The sequence below is a fragment of the Tenrec ecaudatus genome, chromosome 1 (genome assembly GCF_050624435.1).
Source record: "Tenrec ecaudatus isolate mTenEca1 chromosome 1, mTenEca1.hap1, whole genome shotgun sequence".
Classification (NCBI taxonomy): domain Eukaryota; kingdom Metazoa; phylum Chordata; class Mammalia; order Afrosoricida; family Tenrecidae; genus Tenrec; species Tenrec ecaudatus.
The window spans coordinates 103,214,808-103,238,846 of NC_134530.1; the positions used below are offsets into that span (position 1 = coordinate 103,214,808).

The following is a 24,039-nucleotide window of genomic DNA, read 5'->3' on the forward strand; positions in this document are numbered from 1 at the left end:
TAAACGTAGGTTAAATTGAATATACAAATATGAAGAAAATTGTCCCATGCAGTAAACGGAATGTGGGTGTTAGAGGAATGATGAGGAAAATGTATAACAACAATTCAGAGCTTGGACTTTCAGATTGCATCGAGCTGGAATTAATTCAAAGTGCCAAACCTTAACGGCAGTCCTTAACAGTTTTCAAGGTTATGGAGAGAATAACTGCTTTTCAGGATTGTGTAAATTATAAGTGGCAATATATATGTAAAGCACTTTTAAAGGTATGCAACACACACACATTAATCTTAATTATTTTGTAGGTTTATTGTTATTATTTCATGAATGGCCACTTATACAACTCATTGTCTTGGATACTTGTCTATGCTTCCTATGGTCAGAATAAAACATGGTCTAACTTTATCATTGCTACATATTGAGAATATCTTACTATCAACATGAAATATACATTTAATTCTATAATATATGTCTCCGTCTATATAGATAAGATAATACATTGCCTTTACATTGCTTCAGGAAGAATGATCCTGAAAGAAGGTCTGAATAGCTTTAACAGTTGTTTTGTGAAGCTGAGATATCACTGAATCACTTTCTAGATTTATCTATTACCCAACTGACCCATGAAGGTATGCATGGGTAAGTGATCAATTGGTGGAAGCAAATAATCCTATTGAAACACTGACTATTTTTAACACAGTTTGATACCATCCTTTTAAATAGACTGATTAGTTCCTTTTATGATTTCACCCTTGAAAAAACACACTCTTCTTCCTTGTCATTGTTGCATGACATTCTATTGGCACACAGCTTACTTTTAGCCCAACTATCAAAGTATTTTTCAACGGGTCCGTTACTGTATTTGTACATGAAATTTTGTAATCTGAAGAACTGCACTGGAGAAAGAAGAAACCACTACCAGATGGGGAATTATAAATCTAGACCAATACAAACTTGTACTGGTAATTACTCTTATTTCTTTAAGTGTAAGGTAATTCAACTATATTTTCAGGGAGGTAAACTTTTTGGTATTATTTTTGCACATGAGATAAAAACCATACATTTCGTGATTGTTTTATGGGGATTAGGTGAATTTGATTTATTTTTTCTCTGAAATAACTTCACAAAATCAAATGTATCTTTAAAACTATATTATTTCTTGATGTAGTAATAATTTTTAATATTACTGAATATAAAGATCTTAAAATTATATTTTAAATATCTAGTATTTAAAACAAAAACTGTGTCTAGCAACTAGAAATTGCTATAATTAAAATGCAATAAAATAAAATGAAATAAGTCAAATATATTCTTCTATGTAAATATATTATCCAATATAAAATGGGTTCTTAATTACTACAATTCAATGTGATTGCATTTTAAATATAAACATCTGCATTTTAAACTCACAGTCAGTAATTTGAATGAAGTATTATAGAATTCAAAATAAAAAGTATTTTGATTACTTGTATGTTATGATCTGTGCCTACATTTTGCAAAATACAGCTCTGAATCAATCCCATTTGTTCCTCTTTGCTAGATGAGTGGAAGAAGAAAGTCAGCGATCTTATGGAATTGTAATAGAAATATTAGAAGATGACTTACAGATCAAGGAAAAAGAAGTTACAGAGCTGAGGCATATATTCGGGTAAAGTTATCAGAATTGTTATTTCTTTGTGTGTATCTCAAAGCATTCTCATTACTTATTCTGCTTTTAGAAGCCCTTCTTTTAAAAAAAGAAAAGGAAAAAGAAGAAACTATCTAACATCAGACCTAATCAGTTATGTTCTAAATCTCAGAATGTAAGGTTATTTCTTGTCTGAGTACATCACTCGCAAGAGCAAACATACTATCGTCTTAAAATATGGCATGCATTCTCTCATTACTAAGGCTTATAAAAAAGAGAGAGATCTAAAGCCTAATCTTTGAATGCAAGCTGTTGCTGATCTAAATAATCTTCTCTGAAATTATGTTATTCTTGGAAACCATACAAATAACAAACAGAAATGCTTTTCTCCCCAGATTGTGGAGCAAATTGGTCACATTGTTCTCGTTGGTCTGTGAGGATAAGTCCAATTTTAACAAACCCTCTGGTCTCTTGACATTGAAAGGTTGGCCCTTAATGGAACTGCGTATCATTCTGCCCCTGAACAATCATATTACAACTTGTATTATTGCTCAAGGCTTTTAGTGGGCTTTGTTCCATCATAATAAGAGAAAAATAACCCGGAATAGCGTCACAACCTTGGAAGAAACAAAATGTTCAGAGAAGGGGGGCAGGACCTTAAATACACAAGCAACCTTTTGGAGAAATTGAATCTAACTTAGAGAAATTAAGTGTGTTGTGAAGGGTCAGTGAAAGTAGCGGCCTGGCTGAGGAAGCATTCTAGGGAGTCCACTTCTCTGTATTCATTTGGAGCATGGATTTCTCACACAATGTACTAATGGAAAAGACCTCCCTCTATTTTACTTGGAAAACATGTTTAAAGTAAGGACCAAATGACATTATATTTTTCAGAAGAAAAATTTATATATAGTGCGCACATAAAATTCACATATCTGGCAAATAAAATCATCCATGTATAACATATCCCCTATGAAAATGTTTAGTGGAATTAATAAGGCCTTCACAGTGTTCAATTTATGGTTTGGGAAATAATTGATTCTCCATGTTATTTGGCCCACGGTGATGAACTCAACGCTGACAGTCATGCTGAGATACCACTGGGCCGACTTTTGCAAACAGTATCACATGCTACGATGTGGAAAAACATTTGACATTCCTATAGAGACATGACTGGCACTTTGGTACAGCAGATTTATACATACATATTTATTTTATTCAGAAGGAGATGTGAATGTTGAACTTAATCATAAGCCCTACAGCTCTTATTGACTCAGAGATAAATATGCTGGAATGAAATATAAAAAAGTGGATATTTTTCCCTTACCTTTATAAAGCCAAAGTGTTATTTCTTTTTGTTCTGTAGTTTAGAAAATATTGTGCAAATATATCAAGGCTAACTAAAATTAGACATACCCCATTAAAAATTAGACAATGTGTTTGCAATGTAGATTTATTTCATGTCTTATAAACACTGTCTGTTGTTTCTGCCTTGTCTGCTATAACTGACATCTTATATTTTCAATATATGCAATAAATGTGACATTAATTCACTGATAACTCTTAGATATGAAAGGCAAATATAAGTATTGGGAGGTTTTCATTCAGAGTCTGAGTGTTATGCTATAGATCAGATATTTTTCCAGACACATAAAATATGACCAGTGTGTAGGATAATATTAATTTTCATAGATAATATACATTGTGACTTGTGCTTAGTGAATGCTGAAACTGATTTCTGTCAAGCTTTCCCTGCTCTGAAGAGAGCTTTCCTACCACACTCTGCTTCCTCTAAGAACTCACCACCAAGCAGAGAGAAATCATATACAAAGAGGTGACCCCCAAACGGAAAGAGCTGCTCCGGGTAGGGCTCTCATTGGGTGCATTTCCTCCCCAGGCAAGGATCCAGCAAATCCATCTGCTTAGTGCACCCAGTGGTTTCTCCTGGGAAGGTTCTTTCTGGTCACAGTGAATTTTTTTGGTAAAAGTTCTTTTGCATGAACCTTGTTTTTTGTGAAGAGCCATTGAAGAGAACAGTGTGCTGCTGTGATATTTTGTTTCCTACTTGGGAAAGATGCCACCGAAATTGTTGTGGTGTTGAACGCAGCCTACATGGACGGTGCTATGAAAAAAACCTCACATGTACGAGGGGCTTTCTCATTTCAAAAAAGGTGAAATGTCTATTGATGACAAACCTTGTTCTGGACATCTATCAACTTCCCAACTGGATGAAAATGTTGACAAAATTCATGTACTTGTGCTCCAAGGCCAACGATAGACCACGGAACAGATGGTGAGGTGATCTAAACTATCGTGGAGCTCGGTCCAGTAAAGTGTAGTGTTGAGATTTGGGCAGGAGAAGGGTCGCTGCGAACTTTGTGCCGCACGTTCTGACTCAAAAAAAAAAAAAAAAAAGCCTGAGTGGAAACATGCCATGCTTTGAAAGAACAGCTCGGAATCAACCCAGACTTTTTCCCAAGGTCATGACAGTTGGGGAGACATGGTGCTATTCTTACAACCCTGAAAGCAAACATCAGTCAAGCAAGTGGAAGACGCCATCATCACTTCACCCCCAAAATACTCATCAAGTGAAATCAAAGTTCAGGATGATGCTCATGTGTGTTTTTGATGTGAGGGAAATAGTGCTTTTGGTGTTCGTTCCACCAGGTCATACTGTTAAACAAGCTTTCAATTTAGAGGTTCTTAGCAGATTGTGTAACAATGTGAGACAATAAAGGCCTGATATGTGGCAGATGGTGGACTGGTTTTGGCACCACAACAATGCACTCGCTCACACAGCCATCTCAGTACGCCAGATTTTAGCACAAAACAGCATGCCTCTCTTGCCCCATGCACCTGACTCACCTGACTTTGCTTCATGTGACTTCTTTTGTTTCCAAAAATACAAAGGGACATAAAAGGACAGTGATTTGAAGACATAGAAGAGATGAAGAAAATAAAAAACAAGGGAGGTGCTGTTAGCCATCCAAACAGATGAGTTTGAAAAATGTTTCCAAGAATGGAATAGCAGATTTGACAGATGTATTCAATGCCATGAGAGTATTTTGAAGGTGACAGGGTTGTTTTTTAAAAAATAAAATTAAATGCATAGCTTTAAAAAACAATCAGTTTTTCTTTCTTTTTTTATACTTACCATATAGTAAATAGCACTCACAGAAAGAAGACTATGACAATGGATATAGTAAAAGGAAAAGTAAGATGATTTTCAAATACAAGAAATTTTTGCTTCTTTATTTATTCATCCATTTTGTAAAACATTCCAGGCAAAAGGTTCACTTAAATTAAGGCATTGAGGTAAGAATAAATTAGAAGCATAAAAATCTATAAGAGGGGGAAAAAAACCAAACCTCTTTGACCTTATTACATAAATTGAGTAAGAACACTCTTCCTGAAGGTTTAAGGGTTTTGAAGTATATTGTATCTAGCCTGTTTGGATGCAAAAGGGAAGTGTGACAGATTGAATATTCATCATGTCATGGGAATATAAACTCATTTATTCAGAGTTACAAATAAATAAAATTAGGATAAAATCCGATACAAAGAGAATGCTTTCAAAAGTACATATACAAGAGACTGGAAGACCTCAAGTTGATAAAATCTGAAATATAGTGTTAGAAGATGTTAGAAGATAAGGGAGAATTTGAAGGCCTATACGATGGTTGTCAAAACTTGTGAAAAAAAGAGTGGAATATTTCACTTCGAAAATACTAGTAGCCTGATGCTAAAAATCCTCGAAGAGAGTACAGTAATGCCCCAATTTCCAAAAACAATTATAGAAAATCTACAGGAAGGGATGCCCTTCCAATGACTAAGGACATTAAAATTGCCTGCATCCTTGTTAAATCTCAGATTTCATGACTCTACCCCATATCAAATTAATTAGAAACACTAAGGATAACTTCCAGGGGCCAGAATTGTTAACATGCTCCCAGGCAATATTTTTACATACCAAAAATAACATTTCTGTCAAAATTCAAAAACTACACTTCTAAAATAATAGCCAAGTGACTCTGAGAATTGCCTGATGTCCTGTCGGAAGGATGGCACAAGAAAACGGGACACTGGTATGTCCAGAGAGTGTGTCAACAGAACAGAACAAACAGAGGCAGTGCATTTAGTCATGCTCGGTTCCATCAAGGCAGATAATATCACCTGGAAAGTAAGTCTTAGGTGCCTAGCGCAGAGTTTAGACCATTTTTTAATAACACATTTATGGTTGACAAGAGAAAGAAGAGTGCTTTGAGATTATATATATTGTATGTTACCTTACTTATCTGCCCCCTCCCCATCATTTGAAGGTAGTTGGTAGGATCAAGTGTAATAATATATGTGATAACAGTTAATGCTGTATTTGCAAAAGTTTCCATACTAAACATTCTTTCTCATTATCATTCTCACCTTGTATAACTTAAAAGAAGTGTGTGATGGATAACTGTGCCACATTAGTCTTTCTGTAAATCTATAAATAGCAAGACAACTACACAAGATGTTTATCAAAGAAGCATTTGATTCTAAAATCACATGTGTACGATGACTACTGCAAAAATGTTTTATGTGTTTTGTTTACTGTTTTCCTTTGTGGGAAAAAGTCATTATGGAGTTCCATGTAGATGCTAATTATATTCATAAAAAGAGATTTTTTTCTACAATATAATGCCACATGGCTTCTTCTGTCAACATAAATACACAACATCTTTGTCATGGCTTTGGCCCATAAGATGATATAGAGTAATATAATACTAAATGTAAACAAGAAAGTAAAATGTAAACCATTACTTTGCTCGCATCAATTTATAGTGGCTTTGAGATCAGAGTTTTATGTGTGTGTGTCGGGGGGATGGGAATGGGACAGAAATGTTCCCTCATCTTCCATGATAAAAGCATGTTCATTTATAACTTTGGATATTTGTGGAGATAATGGATGAAAAGCATAGAGATATGAGTTAAAAGGGAAGTCAGGAAGAAAAAGAGAGAAGTGGAAAATTGAAGTTCCATTTTCGGATTATTTCTTCCTCTGTGCTGCCTCTAATTTTTATGTTTATCAATGGAAGAGCATTTATTATATGCTGTTGGCTGTATCTGTTTCATGTCCATTTCCCTACTAGTATATACAATCATTAAAGGCAGTTTCAAATTTTTATTTAGACCTGCCTCTATTGCTATTTAAATGGCATCAGTGGCCCTGAAGATTCAAACTCACCACCCACCTTATTGATCTCTCTCTAAATGTCTACCAATTAATAAATTGAAAAAAATTACTTATCTCTGTGACTATTTTATACAGAAATATTCTATTGGTAGCCAACTGCTCAAATGATACGTTGTAACAGGTTATCACATATGATCATGCCAGGTTTCTGTTTAAAAGGATGCCCTCATGAGATAAAGTTTAATTGGATCACAAGACTACCTTTTTCTAGGTAAAAGGTAAAGGCTAAGAAAGGGTTCATTATGTGACAAGAAAGGAAGTTAACTCTGGGTAGAGAACTACTATTTTTAATAATTAAGGATAGAATTTACTATTAGAAATATATGCATAATAATGACTTCATTTTAATTAGGAACTTCTTCCATGGCCCAGCAAGCACTGTGAGCTCATTAGGATATGTTAAGCTCTAGTATGGTGTAGCAAGTATGAAAAATGTTAAGGGGAAATTAAAAAGTAAATTGAGCTTAGGATGTTAGAATACATAAGTGATGTTCCTATGGCAATGCATTCAACGCACATAGATTTTTACAACAGGCAAAAAAAGAGAAAATGAAATTTCTGTCAGGAATGATTGCTTTAAACTCTTGAATATTATTACATGTATCAAAAGAGAAGCATTTTAAATAGAATTTAATGAGAAAGGAGAAATAGGATTCAAATATAACCCCGGAGTACCGTTTTTTTGTTTTAGAGAACTGCATTCTAGTTAGTAAAGTTAAACTAAAAGTGGTTTTACTAAAATCACACTTGACTATCAAATAATGTGAAAATACATTCTATAGATTAATTTTGTTGGCATTAATAAAACTTGCTTGATCCCAAGTAGGGTTGAAATAGAGGGGAGGAAAAAGTTCCAGGCAGCAGTTCAGTTTTGAGCAAGAAGTTCTTTATTTTTCATGACCTTTTATTGAATGGTGATGTCTATTTTAAGAGTCAGTGGATTATCTCCAACTTCAAAACCTATTCTGTATCCACAGTAATCAAAACAGTTTGGTATTTTTTCAGCGATAGACAAGTAGACCAATGGATTAGAACAGAGAACTCAGAAATATAACTAAGCACCTACAGACACCTGCTCTTTGATAAAGAACTAAAACACACTGAGTGTGGGAACAATTGATGCTAGAAAAATTGGATCTCCACCAGCAAATATATTAAACTGGATCCACACTTCATACAATGTACAAAAATGAATTCAAGAGACCTAAATATAAACCCCAGAACCATAAGGGCCATCAATGAAAAAAATAAGGACAAGCTTGAGGACCCTGTACTAAGCCACAAAGACAGTGTTGAATATAATGAAAAAAGTATCCACGCTACAGAAGACAAAATAGAGACTTGGCCTTCTCAAAATACAATGTGCGAGCACATGAAAAGACCGTTGAAAAAGGGAAAAGGGAAAGGGGACGTTCCACAGATTGGGAAAACAATTTGGCAATGGTAGATCAGATAAAGGGCCAATTTCAAAATTCTATAGAAAACGACATCTTAGGAAGAATAGTACAAATAACCTCATAAATGATAGGGACAAATATGAACAGACAATTTGCTAAAGATGACATCCAGGAGGCCACAGATAAAGAAATAAGAGAAGAGAAATACAAATTCAAACAGCAATGAGATACCAACTCACACTGACACTCTTAGCAAAATTCTTTTAAAGAAAGATAAATGCTGGAGAGGGTGGGGCGGGGCGGCGCCCTCGTATGTTGCTGCGGGGATTCAGTATTGTTCAACCTCTATGGAAAATCAGTATGGCACGTCCTTATTCAGCTGCAAATACTAAGACCTTATTGATTCTGCTCTCTCTCTACGCGCGTTATGTACCCTCGAGAAATAAAGAACAAATACAAACAGATTAGCACGCTTATTTTTATTGAAGGAATTTCTATAGTAGCAAAAAGATAGACGCAATCAAGAGCCCTGTTTGTAGAGGAGCAGATGAATGAACTTGAATGCACATATTTAGTGGAATGTAATGCATCCTTCGAAAAGCAGGGATGGATCGGGGACTCCATCCCTGTTTTCGTCAGCGAGGCTGAGCACCGTAGGTTTTTCTTTGCGTGTTTTACATTCCACAGGCAACAATGAAAATAATAAATACCTATAAATAAAATAAAGCTCAAATTTTTCAGAGAGACAGAGAAGGTCACGGCCTTCAGTACCTTCCAGAATCTGTACCCATTCGACCTAAACACTGCTCTGAGTGGCTATCAAAGGAAGAAATATAAAAGTGAAATGGACCAAAATTCTTTTGTGGTACACAAGCTAGTTTCAAACAAACAAACAAACAAACAAAAAGATTCGGTGAACCCAAGAATAATTGTTGATTAAGAAGTACTTAATATAATGCATGCTCTTCAGGTTCATTTATTAGAACAACTAACATTCATTTAGTGTTTTTGCCTGGAAGAAAGAGTGGATGTTCACTCTTTTATTCATGGTTCATCAAACTTTATTCTCTTTCAAGGATAGTAGGGCCACAGAATCCAGAAAAATGTTGTTGTCAATGTTGTCTATAATGTTCTAAGGACTGAAGTATTTGAAGGGTCCAGGAGTCAGTGAGCAGTTTGTACCAAGGAAATTGTTAAACCTGAAGTGGGTATCAAGGGAAAAGATCGGGCTAAAGTAAGTGTTCAAGAGTCATTGTGTGTACTTGTTGAATGCGTCCTCAAAGTTAGATCATGGTAAGAGACAGCAATTCAATCTACCTTCACAAGTAAAGCCATTTCATGGCAACACAGTCTTATCCTTTAGGATATTTTTAAAAATTACTACCTCCAATGTTGAAAATAGCTTTAACACCAAATTATGTCAGCAGACTTGTATTGCAAAGTTCGATCCTAGTCACCGAAGTCACTGGCATACATAATAACAACTACACCTTGTATACTTTATTAATTTATCACAATAATAATACAAGGGTTGTTTTTCTTATTTTACAACTGAGTAAACTGAAACTTTGGAAGGATAGATAAATAAATAATAAAAAGTCAGAAAAACAAGACAAACTGACTAGCTGAAAAGCAGAAACAGGTTTTGAATACCAGTGTAAATAGAAAATTTAAGCTTTTAAGGACTACTCATGCTCTTAAAATAACTTTTCTGCTTTTTAAAACTTCAAAACATGTCAAGTACTTCTATGTAATGTTAGAAGCACACAATGCAAGCCCAAATTTCTAAATACATTTATTACAACAAAACAACTCCAAAGTTATTTTCATTAAAAAAATCATTTTATTGGGGGTTTTTACAGCTCATACAACATTTCATACATCGATTGTATCAAGCATATTTGTACATATGTTGCCACCGTAATTTCCAAAACATTTTGTTTCAGCCATTGGTATAAGCTCCTTTTTTCCTCCCTCCCTTACCCACCCTTTCACCCTCCTGTATTCTTGATCATTGATATGTTGTTAATTGTTAGTTTGTATCTTACACTGTCCATTGTCTCTCTTCACCCACATTTCTGTTATTTGTCCCCTTAAGGGGTGACTATGTGTCCAATCTGGTGATGGGTTCCCACTTACTCACCCTTCCCCCTCCCTGACCCTCATGATATTGCTACTCCCGTGACTGATCCTAAGCAGTTTATCTGTCCTGAATTCCATGTGATGAGAGCTCTTATCTGTACCAATGTGTGTTCCAATGTGTGTTTTCCAGTCTAGCCAGATTTGTAAGGTAGAACTGGGTCATGGTCGTGGGGAGGAGGAAGGATTCAGAAACTAAAGGAATGATGTTTGATTCGTCAGTGCTGTTCTACACCTTGGTTGAAACATCCCTTCCATATACCATATCTGTGGGGGAATAGCCAATCATCTACAGATGGGCTTTGGTTTTCCACTTCAAACCCTTTCTTTCACATCAATATAGTTATTTGTTTTGTATCTTTTGATACCTAGTGCCTGATCCCATTGACACCTCAGGATCAGACAGGCTGATGTGCTTATTCCATGTGGGCTTATTTGCTTCCCTGCTAGATAAATGGTTGCTTGTTTGACTTCAAGCCTTTAAGAACCCAGACACAATATCTTTTGATAGTCGTGCACCATCTCCTCTCTTCACCACATTTGTTTATGCACCCATTTTTCTTCAGTGATCATCTCGGGAAGGTGAGTACCAGGTTATCAGAACAAAGTGTTCTTGTGTTAAGGGAGGCCTTGAGTAGAGGCCCAAAGTCCATCTGCTATCTAAATACTTATCATATAGATATATGTACATTAGCCCCTATCCCTTTCACTATAAATTAATATATTTGCATATACACATGCCTACAACTATACCTTTATAAATAGCTTTTGCCTCCTATTTCTTTCCTCAATTTCCCACTATCATGCTCAACCTCCATTCGGCTCTTAGTATTTCCTCTCATATACATTGCTCTTGATCAAGTCCCACCAGGCATTATGCGCCCTCCTCACCATAAGTTTTAGATCTCTTCTGTTTCCTTTACTCTGAGTTTGCTGGCTCCCCCGACCCCGTTCCTGGGAACTCCTCTCCCATGTCCCACTCGAATCACCATTCCCATAGTTTTCTTCTCTGAATTGTTTGTCCTGCCTATCTTATATTGGTAAACATAGGGTGAAAGAAAAACAAAAACAAAACATAATAAAACAAACAACAAACAAATAGAACAAGAGAAAATCCAAAACAAAGAAACAAACAAAAACAATAGATAATTCCAGGCCTTCCTGTTGACCCGTATGTATGTTATCTGATCAAGTCTGATGAGGTGCCAAGCCCTATCCCCCAAGTCAGAAGACTATTTTCAGGATTCCTCGGGACTTGGTTACTTTGGTTGCCTTGCTGCCTAGTTGCACTCCCTTCGCGTTTCACCCCACGGTGCATAGGACAGACCAGGTAAACTTCCTGCACCATGTCTCCAGTGCTGTCCCCATAGCACTATGGGTCAGTGAGGGAATGTTATATCTCATGCACAATGTTCCTCTCTGTTCACTGACTACTCTGAACAGGGATATCACCCCTGGGGCTTGGTGGGTCATGATGAGGCCCACTCTCTCTTTCACTCTTAGTCCACTACTGTGTGGTATGGACAGACCCACCACTCTCCGGGAGCTCTATTTTCAGTGTTGTCCTCTGTATTGCCTTCTTCTGGGGAGAGGTTCCACGTAGCTCAGCTTGGGCCTACCCCATCGTAGTAGTTTCTGTTAGTTCGCTGTTCCATGCCAGTGTATTGCCCTCAAGGCTTGGTGCTCTAGGATGGGATCTGGTCCCGCTCTCTCTTTCCTGTGGAGACAAGTCATACCCTCCCTGGGGGTGTTTTAGTGCCCTGTTCCCCATCATCCTCTGTAGTAGTTACATAAGCTGTTGTCAATTTGAGAATTAACAGTGAAGGGGTGGAATTTAGACTATCAATCAGGTGGCAGTTTGATTACCTCATTTGGAGGTGCTAAGGAGATAAAGCACTCTCTTGAAGTTGGATACAGGCTCAATCCCTGGAAGACATTGCAGCTGACAAGACACATGGGGCTACACTAGTGCCCTGAGCTGGAGGAGCCTCGCAGAGACCCTTGCCAGTGTTGAGATGCTTACATTGCCACTGGATTCACAAGACTTCCCACCCACTGGCTTGTAATCTTCCTGCACTTGGCATCATTGCATGTTTTTCATGAGTCTGAAGAGGGCTTTATAGGTTGATATCGGAAATATGGGATAATATTGGACTTATAGACTTGATATGGACTAGGCTGGGATGTTTTCTCAGTATTCAACTACTCTTGTGTATGAAACTCTTTCTTATATACAGAAGAATGTCTATGAATTTGTTTCTCTAGTTATCCCACACTAACACAATCTCTTTTTCTTTCTTTTTCTTTTCTCTCTTCTCCCTCTTTCCCCCTCCTTTTTAGTTGGCTGCCATTTGAATGCCTGAGTTGGGCCAGACCCTTGCCAAAGTGCCTGGACCTCGACCTGTGATTCATGCATTAAATAGCTTATACTCTATGCCCATTGTACTTTTTGAGCTTACTTACCTCAGTGGACTCATGTTTTACTTGTCCCTTTGTGCTTGGCTAACTTCACTTAACATAATTTCCTCCAAATATTCCCATGAGGCAATGTGCTACATGCATTTATTGCTGCTTTTTAGGGCTGCATAGTTCTCCTTTGTATGTATACACCAGAGTATTTTAATCCATTCATAAATTGATGGAAATTTAAAATGCTTCCAGGTCTTTGAAATTGTGAACTGTGCCATGATGAACATTGGAACACAGATATCTGCTCTTGGTCTGTTTCTTACTTTTTCTGGGTATATGCCCAGTAGAGGGGTTGCTGAATCATATGGTAGCTCAATTTCTATAATTTCGATTTGTTTTAGGTATTGCCAGATTGATTTCTACAGTGGCTTCACGTACCTCCTGGACTACCAGCAGTGGATGAGAGTTCCTATCCACACCCACTCCAGCACTTGTTGCTCTCTAGTTTTTTGAATTGGGCTATCTTTGAGGATGTTAGGTGGAATCTTGTAGCTATTTTAATGTGCATTTCCATTATGGCTAACGATCAGGAACATTTTCTCATGTCTTTAATGGCCATTTGGATTTCTGCCATTTTGAACTTCTGTTCAGATCTTTTAGCCACGTCCTCAATGGGCTCTTTGTTTTTATTCTTGTTGTAGGCTAGCAGAGTATTGCATATTTTAGTAATAAGGCCTTTGTCTGATGTGTCATTGATAAATATGGTTTCGTAGTCTGTGCAGTCTCTTAATATGCTCTTGGAGAAGTCTTTTGATGTGCATAGGTGTGTTATCCCACTTGTCAGTTTGTGCCTCCACTGTGTTTGTATCTTTCCCTATTTCTGAAAGCCTGTATATTCACTGCACCTGAGTTCTTACGTTTGTCCCAATTCCCTCATTAATGGCCCTAATAGATTGGGTTTTAATTTGTAGTCTCTGATCCACCTTGTGCATGGAGTAAGAAGAGGGTACTGCTTTATTTTTCTGAAGATGGATATCCATATTTTTCCCAGCACCATTTGTTAAAGAGGGCATCTAATTCCCGTTTGATATTTTGGGGGCCCTTAGAGAAGATCAGTTGTCTGTATGCTCATGATTTTATTCCTGGATATCCTGTTCATTTCCATTGGTCTGAGTATCTGTTGTTATACCAATACAATGCTATTTTGACTACTATAGCTATATAGAAAGTGTTAAATTCAGGTAAAGCAAGCCCTCCTAGTTTATCCTTCTTCTTGAGGACTTCTCTGATAATTCAGAACTTCTTCCCTCTCCATTTGAAGTTGACAGTCAATGTTTCCAATTCCTTGAAAAAAGATGTAGGTATTTTTATCAGGATAGTGTTATAATTATAAGGTGCTTTGCATAGGATCGACATCTTTACAATATTTAGTCTTCTGATCCATGAGCAAGGAATATTCTTCCATTTGTGGAGGTCATTTCTGGTTTCTTGTAATAGTGTTCTGTAATTCTCCTTGTACAAATATTTTTTGGTCAGATATGTTCCTAGATATTTCAATTTGTGCTTGGAAATTGTGAAGGGTACTATCATTTTTATCTTCTCTTCCATGTCTTGTCTGGTATATATAGCAATACAATAGGCTTCTGTTTGTTGATCTCATATCCTACCACTCTTCCATATTCCTCTATCACTTCCAGCAATCCTCTGTGGAGCTTTTTGGGTTTTCAATATATATAATCATATCATCTGTGAATAATGATAGCTTCACCTCTTCTTTCCCCATATAAATTCCTTTAATGTCTTTCCTTCACCTTATCTGTTAGCTGGGACTTCCAATACAATGTTGAATAAAAGTGGGGACAAGGAGCATCCTTGTCTTGTCCCCTTTATCAGTGGGAATGTTTTCATTTTTTCTCCATTCTCTACTACATTGACTGTAGGCTGTTCATCTATTGCTTGTATTACATTGAGAATTTTTGCTTCCATTTCTAGCATCTTGAGTGTCTTAAATAGAAATGGGTATTAGATGTTGTCAAATGCTTTTTCTGTGTTTATCAATATTATCATGTGGTTCTTATCCTTTTTTTGTCAATATGGAGAATAGTATTGATGAACTTTAGAATATTGAACCATCACTGCATCCCTAGAATGAATCCAACTTGGTCATGATAAATTATTCTTTTATATACTTTTGTATTTTTTTGGCCAATATTTTAAAAGAATTTTTACATCAATGTTCATTAGCGATATCAGTAGGCAGAGGTTCCCCCAGCTGAGTGGAGAAGCATGAAGGGCAGGCTGGAGTTCCCCAGCCACTGAGAGGGTCTTGGAGTATAGATGAGAGTTCTCCTAGCCATTAAGAAGGCAGTGAAATTCCCCCAGGTGCTATCAGGGTTGTGGGAGACATGCTGGAGTTCCCTCAGCCCGTAGGAGGTTGGTGGGTGTTCTTTCAGGTGCATGTAGGGCCATGGAAGGCAGGTGGAAGCTTCCCCAGCCACTAGAAGGGAGGCAGGATTTCCCCAGACTTTAAGGGAGCAGGCTGGAGCTCCACCAGCTGTGTGGAGAGCCAGCGAAGATGGGTTGGAGTTCCCTTGGCCCCTAGGAGAGCAGTGGGAGTTCCCCCAGGCACTAGGAGGGCTGTGGGAGGTGGGTGGGAGTATCCCCAGCTGCTAAGAGAGTGGTAGGAGTTCTTCCCAGACACTAAGAGAGCTGCAAGATTTCCCCTAAATGCATGTAGGTCCATGAGAGGCAGGCGGGGATCCCCCAGTCACCAAGAGGGCTGTAGGAGATCCCCCAGAAGCATGTATGGCTCCAGAATTTGGGCTGGAGGTCCCCCAGCTGCTAATATGGTGGTACACATTTCCCCAGGCACTAGGAAGGCTGTGGGGGTTCCCGCAGACACTCCTTAGGTCAAGGAAGGTGGGTTGGTGTTTCCCCAGCTGGGTGGAGGACAGGAAGATTTGTCCTAGGACAGTGGTTCTCAACCTTACTAAGGCCAAAACCCTTTAATACATTTCCACATGTTTTAGTGACTCCACAACCATGAAATTATTTTTGTTGCTACTTCATAACTCTAATTTTGCTACTGTTATGAATCAGGTATCCTTGTGAAAGCATTGTTTTACCCTCAAAGGGCTCACGACCCACAGGTTGAGAACCACTGCCCTAGGCAGAGGGAAGTGCCCTGGAGGCTGGCAGTGGCATGTGAAAGGAAAAAAGCAGAGAGAAAAGAAAAGAAACAGAAAAAAAGAAAACTGAGCCAGCAGTGATTATGGCAGGAAAGACACGAGAAAAAAAAAAGGTAAAGAAATAGATGAGTCCCAACCACCTAACTGAGGGGCTGCAGGGGTTTAAACCCTGACCCAAGGGAGAAGCAGCTGTGGCTGTGTTGAAGTAAAGCTCTTGGGCCTGCAAAATTAGCCCAGCACCTTCTGCAACTCTTGCAGGGCTATAGCTAAGCCCTGGCTGGCCTCCGCAATGGTAAGCCAAAAGCCCACAGTTCTTTAATACCTAGTGGCTATAAGTCTATTCATCTCTATGAGACTCCTCCTGTGCCCTGGAAGAGTGGAGTTTCCCTCTCAGTGGCTCTCCTGCCTGATTTCAATGGAGTTCCTAAGTGTGTTACTCAGTTGCCATTTTGCTGGAAATCCCCTTCATTTTGTTTCATTTCATGGTTATTCATTAAGCTCATTAGAAGTAGCTCAAATATAACCCCCACCTCCAATTTTTCTCTTTGTTCTTGGGTACCAGAGAGTTCATCTTAACTCATCATGATCCTTCATGACAAGTAGAATTCCCCTATAGAGTTTTGTAGGCTGTAACCGTAATGGAAGCAGATCACCAGGTTTTTGGTTTATAGAGCTATTGGTTGGGCTCAAACTGACAACTTTCTGTTAGCAGTCAAGTGCATAATCATTTTGCACGCAGGCATCCTTGTTTTCTCTTAGTATGCAATTTATATAATTCTTTACATTTCATAGAAGGTTTCCCTTTCTTTACTTACCCAAGTAAATTGCTTGCTGTCTTGTGATCACAAATGATGTTGTGATCATTTGCTTCCTGGGATATAGAAAGAGGAAGGGAGTAAAGCCAGAGCAGCTCAGATGTTCTGATTCAATATCTGTAAGACTCCTCAGTTGCCTGAAAAGTTGCCTCTCCCTTTTGATTCATAGACAATTATTTCATACAAACCTTTAGAGAAAAACCCAGTCTTGATAACTTCAAAATCAGACTTCAGCTGTTCAGAACATTTGTATTATTTGAAGTCACAGCCACAGAGAGAACTTCTGCAAAAGCATTTCCAAACCTAGGACCGCTGTCCATACCCTTTGCTCAGTATAAGACAGTGTAATATAATTGGCTCTCTGAGCGTAGAAGGGTGCTTAGGCAAATGCCACCATATTCTGCCTCATATTGATTCTCTACTTTTTCTGTACTCTATCTAGGTTCTATAATTCATTGCGATGACCACACAGAACTAACGGACAATGGTCATGATTATAGGGTTTATTAAGGAAGTTAACAGATTACAACACAGGTGAGAAATGCTCATGATATAGGTTTTCAGTCAGGATATGCAAAGTTACTTCAGGGCTGTTAATAAATACCCAAAGGGCAGGCCGCTTAACTGTATGGCTCAACACAGAGGTTAGGCTCATGCTCCTTGGGCCATTGAACTCAGAAACTCAGGCCCTTCAATTAAGTGCCCAGAGACACATCACGCCAGTAGGCCCCAATCTGAAGACACTCAGCTCCACGCCTTCTGAGTTAGCAAGTCAAGCATTCCCAGTTAAATGTCCAAAGACACCTCACTCCATGAGTCAGTCACCCACCCTAAAGCACTCAGCATTATTTCCTCTGTGGGCTGAGAAATTCACCACTTAATCTCAGACATTGGCTCCTCTTCTCTTCTTCTCCTCAGATATTAAAGCTGCCTTTAGGATCAAGGAGTTTCACTGCACAGGTATCTCAGGATCCAGAGGATGTGTTCCACTCCTGGCTCTTCCTTGTCATGAGATCTCCTCTGCTGCTCAGAAGGCTCATTTTACACCCAGCAGGACAATAATCACAATGACTCCTGTTAACAATTACTCACAAGCGAAGCTTATCAATGTCTTCCCTCACTTTCTTACCAACCCGTTTTCAAGAAAAGGTGGTTTGATGGGAATTACAGAGACTTTGGATTCAAGATCCACTCTAAATAATTAATTACCCCTGCAATCCAAATTTCAAAGGGCCAAGTTTTTCTGTAAATTTAATGTATAAATTTTAAAATTGCTATGACATTTACACTTAGGCTCACATTGTTGTTGTTCGGTACCATCTAGTCAGTTCCAGCTAATACTGACCCTATTCACAACAAAATGGGATGGCGCCTGGTCCTGTGCCATGCCCACAATTCTCCTTATGTTTGAGCCTATTGTTGCAGCTACTATGTCAATAAATCTTGTCAGGGGCTTCCTCTCTTATAATAAGTCCAATGTTCATGAGACCAAGTCTTGTCATCCTTGTTTCTAAGGAGAACTCTGTCTGTACTTCTTCTAGGACAGATTTTCTTGTTATTTTGGTCATCCATGGTATTTTCAATATTCTTCAGCAGCACCATAATTGAAATGCATTGATTCCACATAGGCCTCCCTTATTCCAATATCCAACTTTCATATGCATATGGCTCAGTGCATCTGAGTCCTCATAGTAACATCCTTTCTTTTCCACATATTAAAGCAGTTTTGAGCAGGAAATTTACCCAGTGCAGTGCTTCCTTTCATTTCTTGATGGCTGTTTCCATGAGCGTTGACTGTGGTTCTAAGCATGATGAAATCCTTGGCAACTTCATCTTTTATTGGTTTATTATGATTTTATTGTTGTGAGGATTCTGGTCTTCTTTGCACTCACACTGATAATTTCCGTCCTGACCTTCATCAGTAAGTGCTTGATGTCCTCTTCAGTTTCAGCAAGTGAGAGAGTACCATCTGCATGTCACAGATTGTTAATAAGTCTTCCTCCAATCCTGATGAAATATTCTTCTTTAGCATACAGAAGTCAGTGTCTTGGGTTATTTGCTCAGCATTTAGAGTGAATAAGTGTGGTGAGAGGACACAACTCTGGCACACACCTTTCCTGATTTTAAATCATGCAGGGAGCCCTTATTCTGTCTACCTCTTGATCCATGGACACGTCCTCCCTGAGCACAATGCAGTGTCTTGGACCCCATTCTACTCAAGGACCTCTGTGGTTTAGTACGAGCCACCCTGTCAAATGCCTTTGCTTGGTCAACGAAGCACAAGCAACCATTTTCCTGGTATTCTCTGTTTTCAGCCAAGATCCATCTGACACCAATGATATCCTTTGTTCCACATCTTCTTCTGAATTTGGCCGGAACCTCTGGAAGCTCAGTCAATGTACTTCAACAATCGCTTTTGAGTGGTGTTCAGCAAAAACGCTACTTGCATGTGAAAGAAATGACCTTGTTCTATAATTTGACCATTCTTTTGAGTCCCCTCTCTTTGGAAGGTGACATGAACAGGATGGAAGAAAACCGCCTGCTTCCATGCTACACTGATGCTGACAGCTCTGTCACTGGTATTTCAAATATCAGCAGAGTCACTGAAGAGGAACAGATCAGTGCATCTTCCAGAAGACAAACAAAAACAGATTATGCAAAAGGAATAGATTGTCCTGTTCTGAGGGATTAGCCACGGACATCTATGGATAGCAACAGAACATAGAACATTGTCAACTATTGTGCCACAAGATGAACTCTTCATCTTGGGAAACATTGAAATTACAACTCAAGAAAGAGCTACCTTCTCAAAGTGAATTTAACAATTATGATGTGGATGGTGTAAAGCTTGTATAGCCATGACTCAAAATTAGAAGACATAGTTGCAAACATCCCTTTATTATCAGAAAACATAGTTATGAATTATGAATAAAAATGTAGAGGTCATCAAAAATGGAAGCCATAAAAATTGATATTCTAGTAACTAGTAAGCTAGTGGACTGGTATTGACCATTTTTCATCAGCTAATCATATGATTTATTAAGCTGGGTATGACAAATTCAAGAGGAATACGTCACTTTCAAAATCAATCTTGAAGTACAATGAATTCTCTGATAGAATAATACCTGAACTCCTATAGGGAAACCAAATTAATTAGTTAATACTACTATTATTCAAATTGATTGATCAATTCCAAAAGCCAGTGGTGAAGAAATTGAAGAGCTCTACCAACTTCATTGTGATATTGATCAAGCATGCAGTCAACAGCATTGGTAATTATTGGCAATTGGAATTCAGATGATGAGACAAAGTGGAAAGAGCAATTGTTGGAAAACAGGACCTTTATGATAGAAACTAAGCTAGAGATCACATGATGGAATTTGCATATAAGTATATGTTGAAATTAAAGAATATTAAACTTACATGTGAGCAACTGCTGGTCTATTCCACAGTCAGCCTCTTTTCTCATTTTATATCCTGATGTTGACTTTTCCATTGGCCCTCCTCACCAAACCAAATTAAACCAAACTCACAGCCATGGAGTCAGTTCTGACTCAGAATGACCCAATAGAACAAGGTAGGACTACCCATGTGGGCTTCTGAGATTGTAACTTTAGGGGAGTAGAAAACCTCACCACTACCCACTGATATAGTCAATTTGATTTCTATGTATTCTATCTGTCAAAGTCTGTGTGTACAAAAACCATTTATGTTTATAAAGTTATTATTATACTTCTTTGGGATATTATTATACTCATTCCAAAGAAAGGCAATCCAACAAAGTGCTGAAGCTATCAAATTATGCCATGGGTCCTGAACTTTTCTATCATGCTAAGATTATGAGCTTGAGTAGCCCATGCAAATTTCAAGAACAGACTAGACACCTTGAACATGAAGACAGATTTGATGAGCTGTGGAATGATATGAACATATTACAGATGAATAAACAATATAATTACAATTAGTTTCAAATAAAATTTTACTAAAGATAATTTGGCAATTGTATCATAGCGCAATAAGAAGGTGAGTAGTACATTGACAGGGAGCTGCCAGAAACGCAAGCTGGATCCAGCAGAGGAGGGAGAATTCAACCCACTGCTAGGATTGGGATGCTTGTCATTGTTTTACCCAAATACAGAGACCAGGTTGATTTGAGACAATCTAAGTTTATTTCAATAAGTGTTTGACAGAAGGAAGCAGAGGGTTGAGACCTGCCAAAACTGCTTTTGAGAGTCAGCGAGAAGCCACTGGTGCACTCTGAACTGTGTGGAGAGTTAAAGGCATGTTTAACAAGTTTGTAACAATGAACAGAGGCACTCAGAAACGGGACAAAAAAAGTACAGTTCACAAAAACAGGAGGCATACGGTCACCCCATCAAGGCTCAGAATCCATTCCTTATCAAAAGGCCTTGCTGCGTAGATGGCCTGTTTATTCAAACTTGCCGAATAAGAATATTATTAAGTTTAAATGAGAATTTACTTCAAGGGGGATGGTGACGATTATATTTTGGGCTTTTTCTGAAAACCAAATCTTTAACAGACCAGATCTCAAACCAGGCCACGTTTCCAGCACTGATTGACAACATGCTAACTCTATACATTCCCCCTGTATCAGCAGATCATTGATGACGTCAAATGGAGCGTGTCTGAAATCAGAGTGTCCCAGAAAGATATTTCCTTCTGTTTTATAGACTATACAAAGACTTTCAACTCTGTAGGTCATAATGGATTGTAGGTAACTTTGAGAAGAATGAGGAGTTCTGGAGAGTAATGGTTACCTGTTAGGCTGTGATCTTCCAGGTCTGAAGCTTAATATGCTCCTTGGGAGAGAATAGGGATTTCTACTTCAACAGACATTTGCTATCTCAGAAATTCACAAGGACAGTTCTACCATTTCCCATAGGGTCACTAAGAGTCCACATAGACTCGATGGCAATGATTTGGAGGTTTTTGATTGGATCACAATGGGAATTCCAGAACACTTTATCATGCTCATGTAAAACTTATACATAGAACAAATAGTATCATTTGAATCGAACAAAGAATATTGCCTGGTTTAAAATTTAAAATAAAATAAACTTAGGAAAGGTGTGTGTCAGGGATGTGCCTTTTCACCATACTTATTCCATCTGCATGCTGAGTTAATCATCGGGGAAGCTGAACTGTCTAAGGAAGACCATAGCATCAAGTTTAGAAGAAGGCTTATTGACAAGCAGCAATAAGCAGAGGATGCAAACTTGCCTGCATTAGGGTACTTGAAGTATTTGCTAATGAAGATTAAAGCCTTTAATATAGATAAAAGCCCAATGTGAAGAAAACCCAAATCTTCACAACCAAACAAATAGACAGCATTATGACAAAAAGGAGAAAATATGGAAATCATCATGAATTGCTTGGGTCCACTATCAATGCTAAATGAAGCAGTAGTCAAATGGTGCATTGTCCTGTGCTAATCTGCTACATAAGAGCCACTCAGAAAGTGGAGAGCAAGGACATCAAGGCGAACCTGTGCAAAGCGACAGTATTTTCAATTGCTTGATACGTGTGTGAATGTTAGACAGTGAATAAGGAAATAGCAGAATAAGGAAGACTGGAGAATAATTGACAGATCTGATTTATGGTGTTGGCAGAGAACATTGAAATAACTGGGGCTACCAGAAGGATAAAAAAGATATAAAAATGGATTAAAAAGATGCTATTAAAAGAAACAATGTCAAAAGAAAATGATTAGGGAAAAGACTGTACAGATGTGCTTTATACAATTGATGTATGTATATGTATGGATTGTGATAAGAGTTGTATGAGCCCCTAATAAAACGTTTAAAAAATAAATTTTAAAAAAGTGATAATGTCTGGGGTTTTAAAAGCTTGAAGATAAAAAAGTGGCCATCTAGCTGAGAAGCAACAAAGCCCACATAGAAGAAGCACCCCAGCCTGTGTGATCATGAGGTGTCAATTGGATCAGTTATCAGCCATCAAAGACCCAGAACAAAAAAATCATATTGATGTGAATGAGAGGGAGGGAAGAGTGGAGACCCAAAACCCATCTGTATACAGTTGGACATCCCTTTACAGAAGGGTCACAGGAAGAGATGAGCCAGTCAGGGTGCAGTATAGCACCGACGAAACATACAACTTTCCTCTAGTTCCCTACCCTTCCCCCAATTATCATGACCTCAATTCTGTGTTAAAAATCCAGCTAGACCAGAGCATGTACACAGGTATAGATAAAAGCTCGCAACACAGGTAATCCAGGACAGACAAGCCCCTGAGGATCAATTATGAAAGTAGTGATACCAGGAGGGTAAAGGTAAGGTGGGAGGAGGGGGCGGGGGAGAAAGGGGAAACTGGTCACAACGATCTATCTATAGCTTCCTCCAGGGGAACAAATAGCAGAAAAGTGGGTGAATGGAGACAGCAGTTGGTGTAAGACATGACAAAAATAATAAGTTATAAATTATCAAGGGTTCATGAGGGAGGGAGGGGGAAATGAATTGATACCAAGGGCTCAAATAGAAAGATACAATTTTGATGTACACCTGTTCTGGTTTTAAACTTTCCTGTGTTCTGTTTACACAAAGGCCTCTTTTCCTCATGAGCACAATGGAGTGTTTTGGAATTCCCATTCTTCTCAAGGTTATCCACAGATTACTGTGATCCACACAATCAAATACGTTCCAATAGTTAACAAAACACAAGTAAAAATCTTTCTGGTATTCTCTGATTGAAGCTAAAATCCATCAGATATCATTGATATACCTAGCTTCAATTCCTCTTCTGAATCCAGTCTGAACTTCTGGAAGTTTCCTGTCAATGTATAATTGTAACCATTGTTTGATAATCGTAAGCAAAATTATACTTGTGTGCAATATCAATGATATTGAAATTGTTTGATATTGATATTGTTTTATAGTTTGAGCATTCTTTTGGATCACCTTTCTTTGGAATAGATCTCCTCCTTGGCCAAGTGAAGGCTTCCAGTGTTTGTTTGTTTTTAGTTTGATGAAACATTTCAATTGATATTCCATCATTTCTGCAGCTTTGTTTTTTTCCCATTTTTTGTTGGTTTGTTTTTTGCTAATGCATTCAGTGCGATTTGAACTTCTTCCTTCAGCATCATGGGTCCTTGTTTATAAACTACCACCTGAAATGGAGGATTGTCAACTAGTTTTTTTGTTCCAATGACTATGTATTCTTTCTATCTTTTCTTGATGCTTCATACAACATTCACTACTTTATC

At 38.0% G+C, this 24,039-nt stretch overlaps 1 protein-coding gene across 1 annotated transcript in view; it reads left to right on the forward strand.

Annotated features, from left to right (window-relative positions):
• Positions 1–919: 919 nt before the first annotated feature.
• Positions 920–24,039, forward strand: part of TNNI3K (TNNI3 interacting kinase) — a 305,113-nt gene continuing 281,993 nt past the window's right edge. Inside the window, 3 exon segments of the mRNA XM_075537291.1 lie at positions 920–959; positions 1,538–1,558; positions 1,561–1,645. Of these exon segments, the coding sequence (XP_075393406.1) occupies positions 920–959; positions 1,538–1,558; positions 1,561–1,645 (146 nt within the window).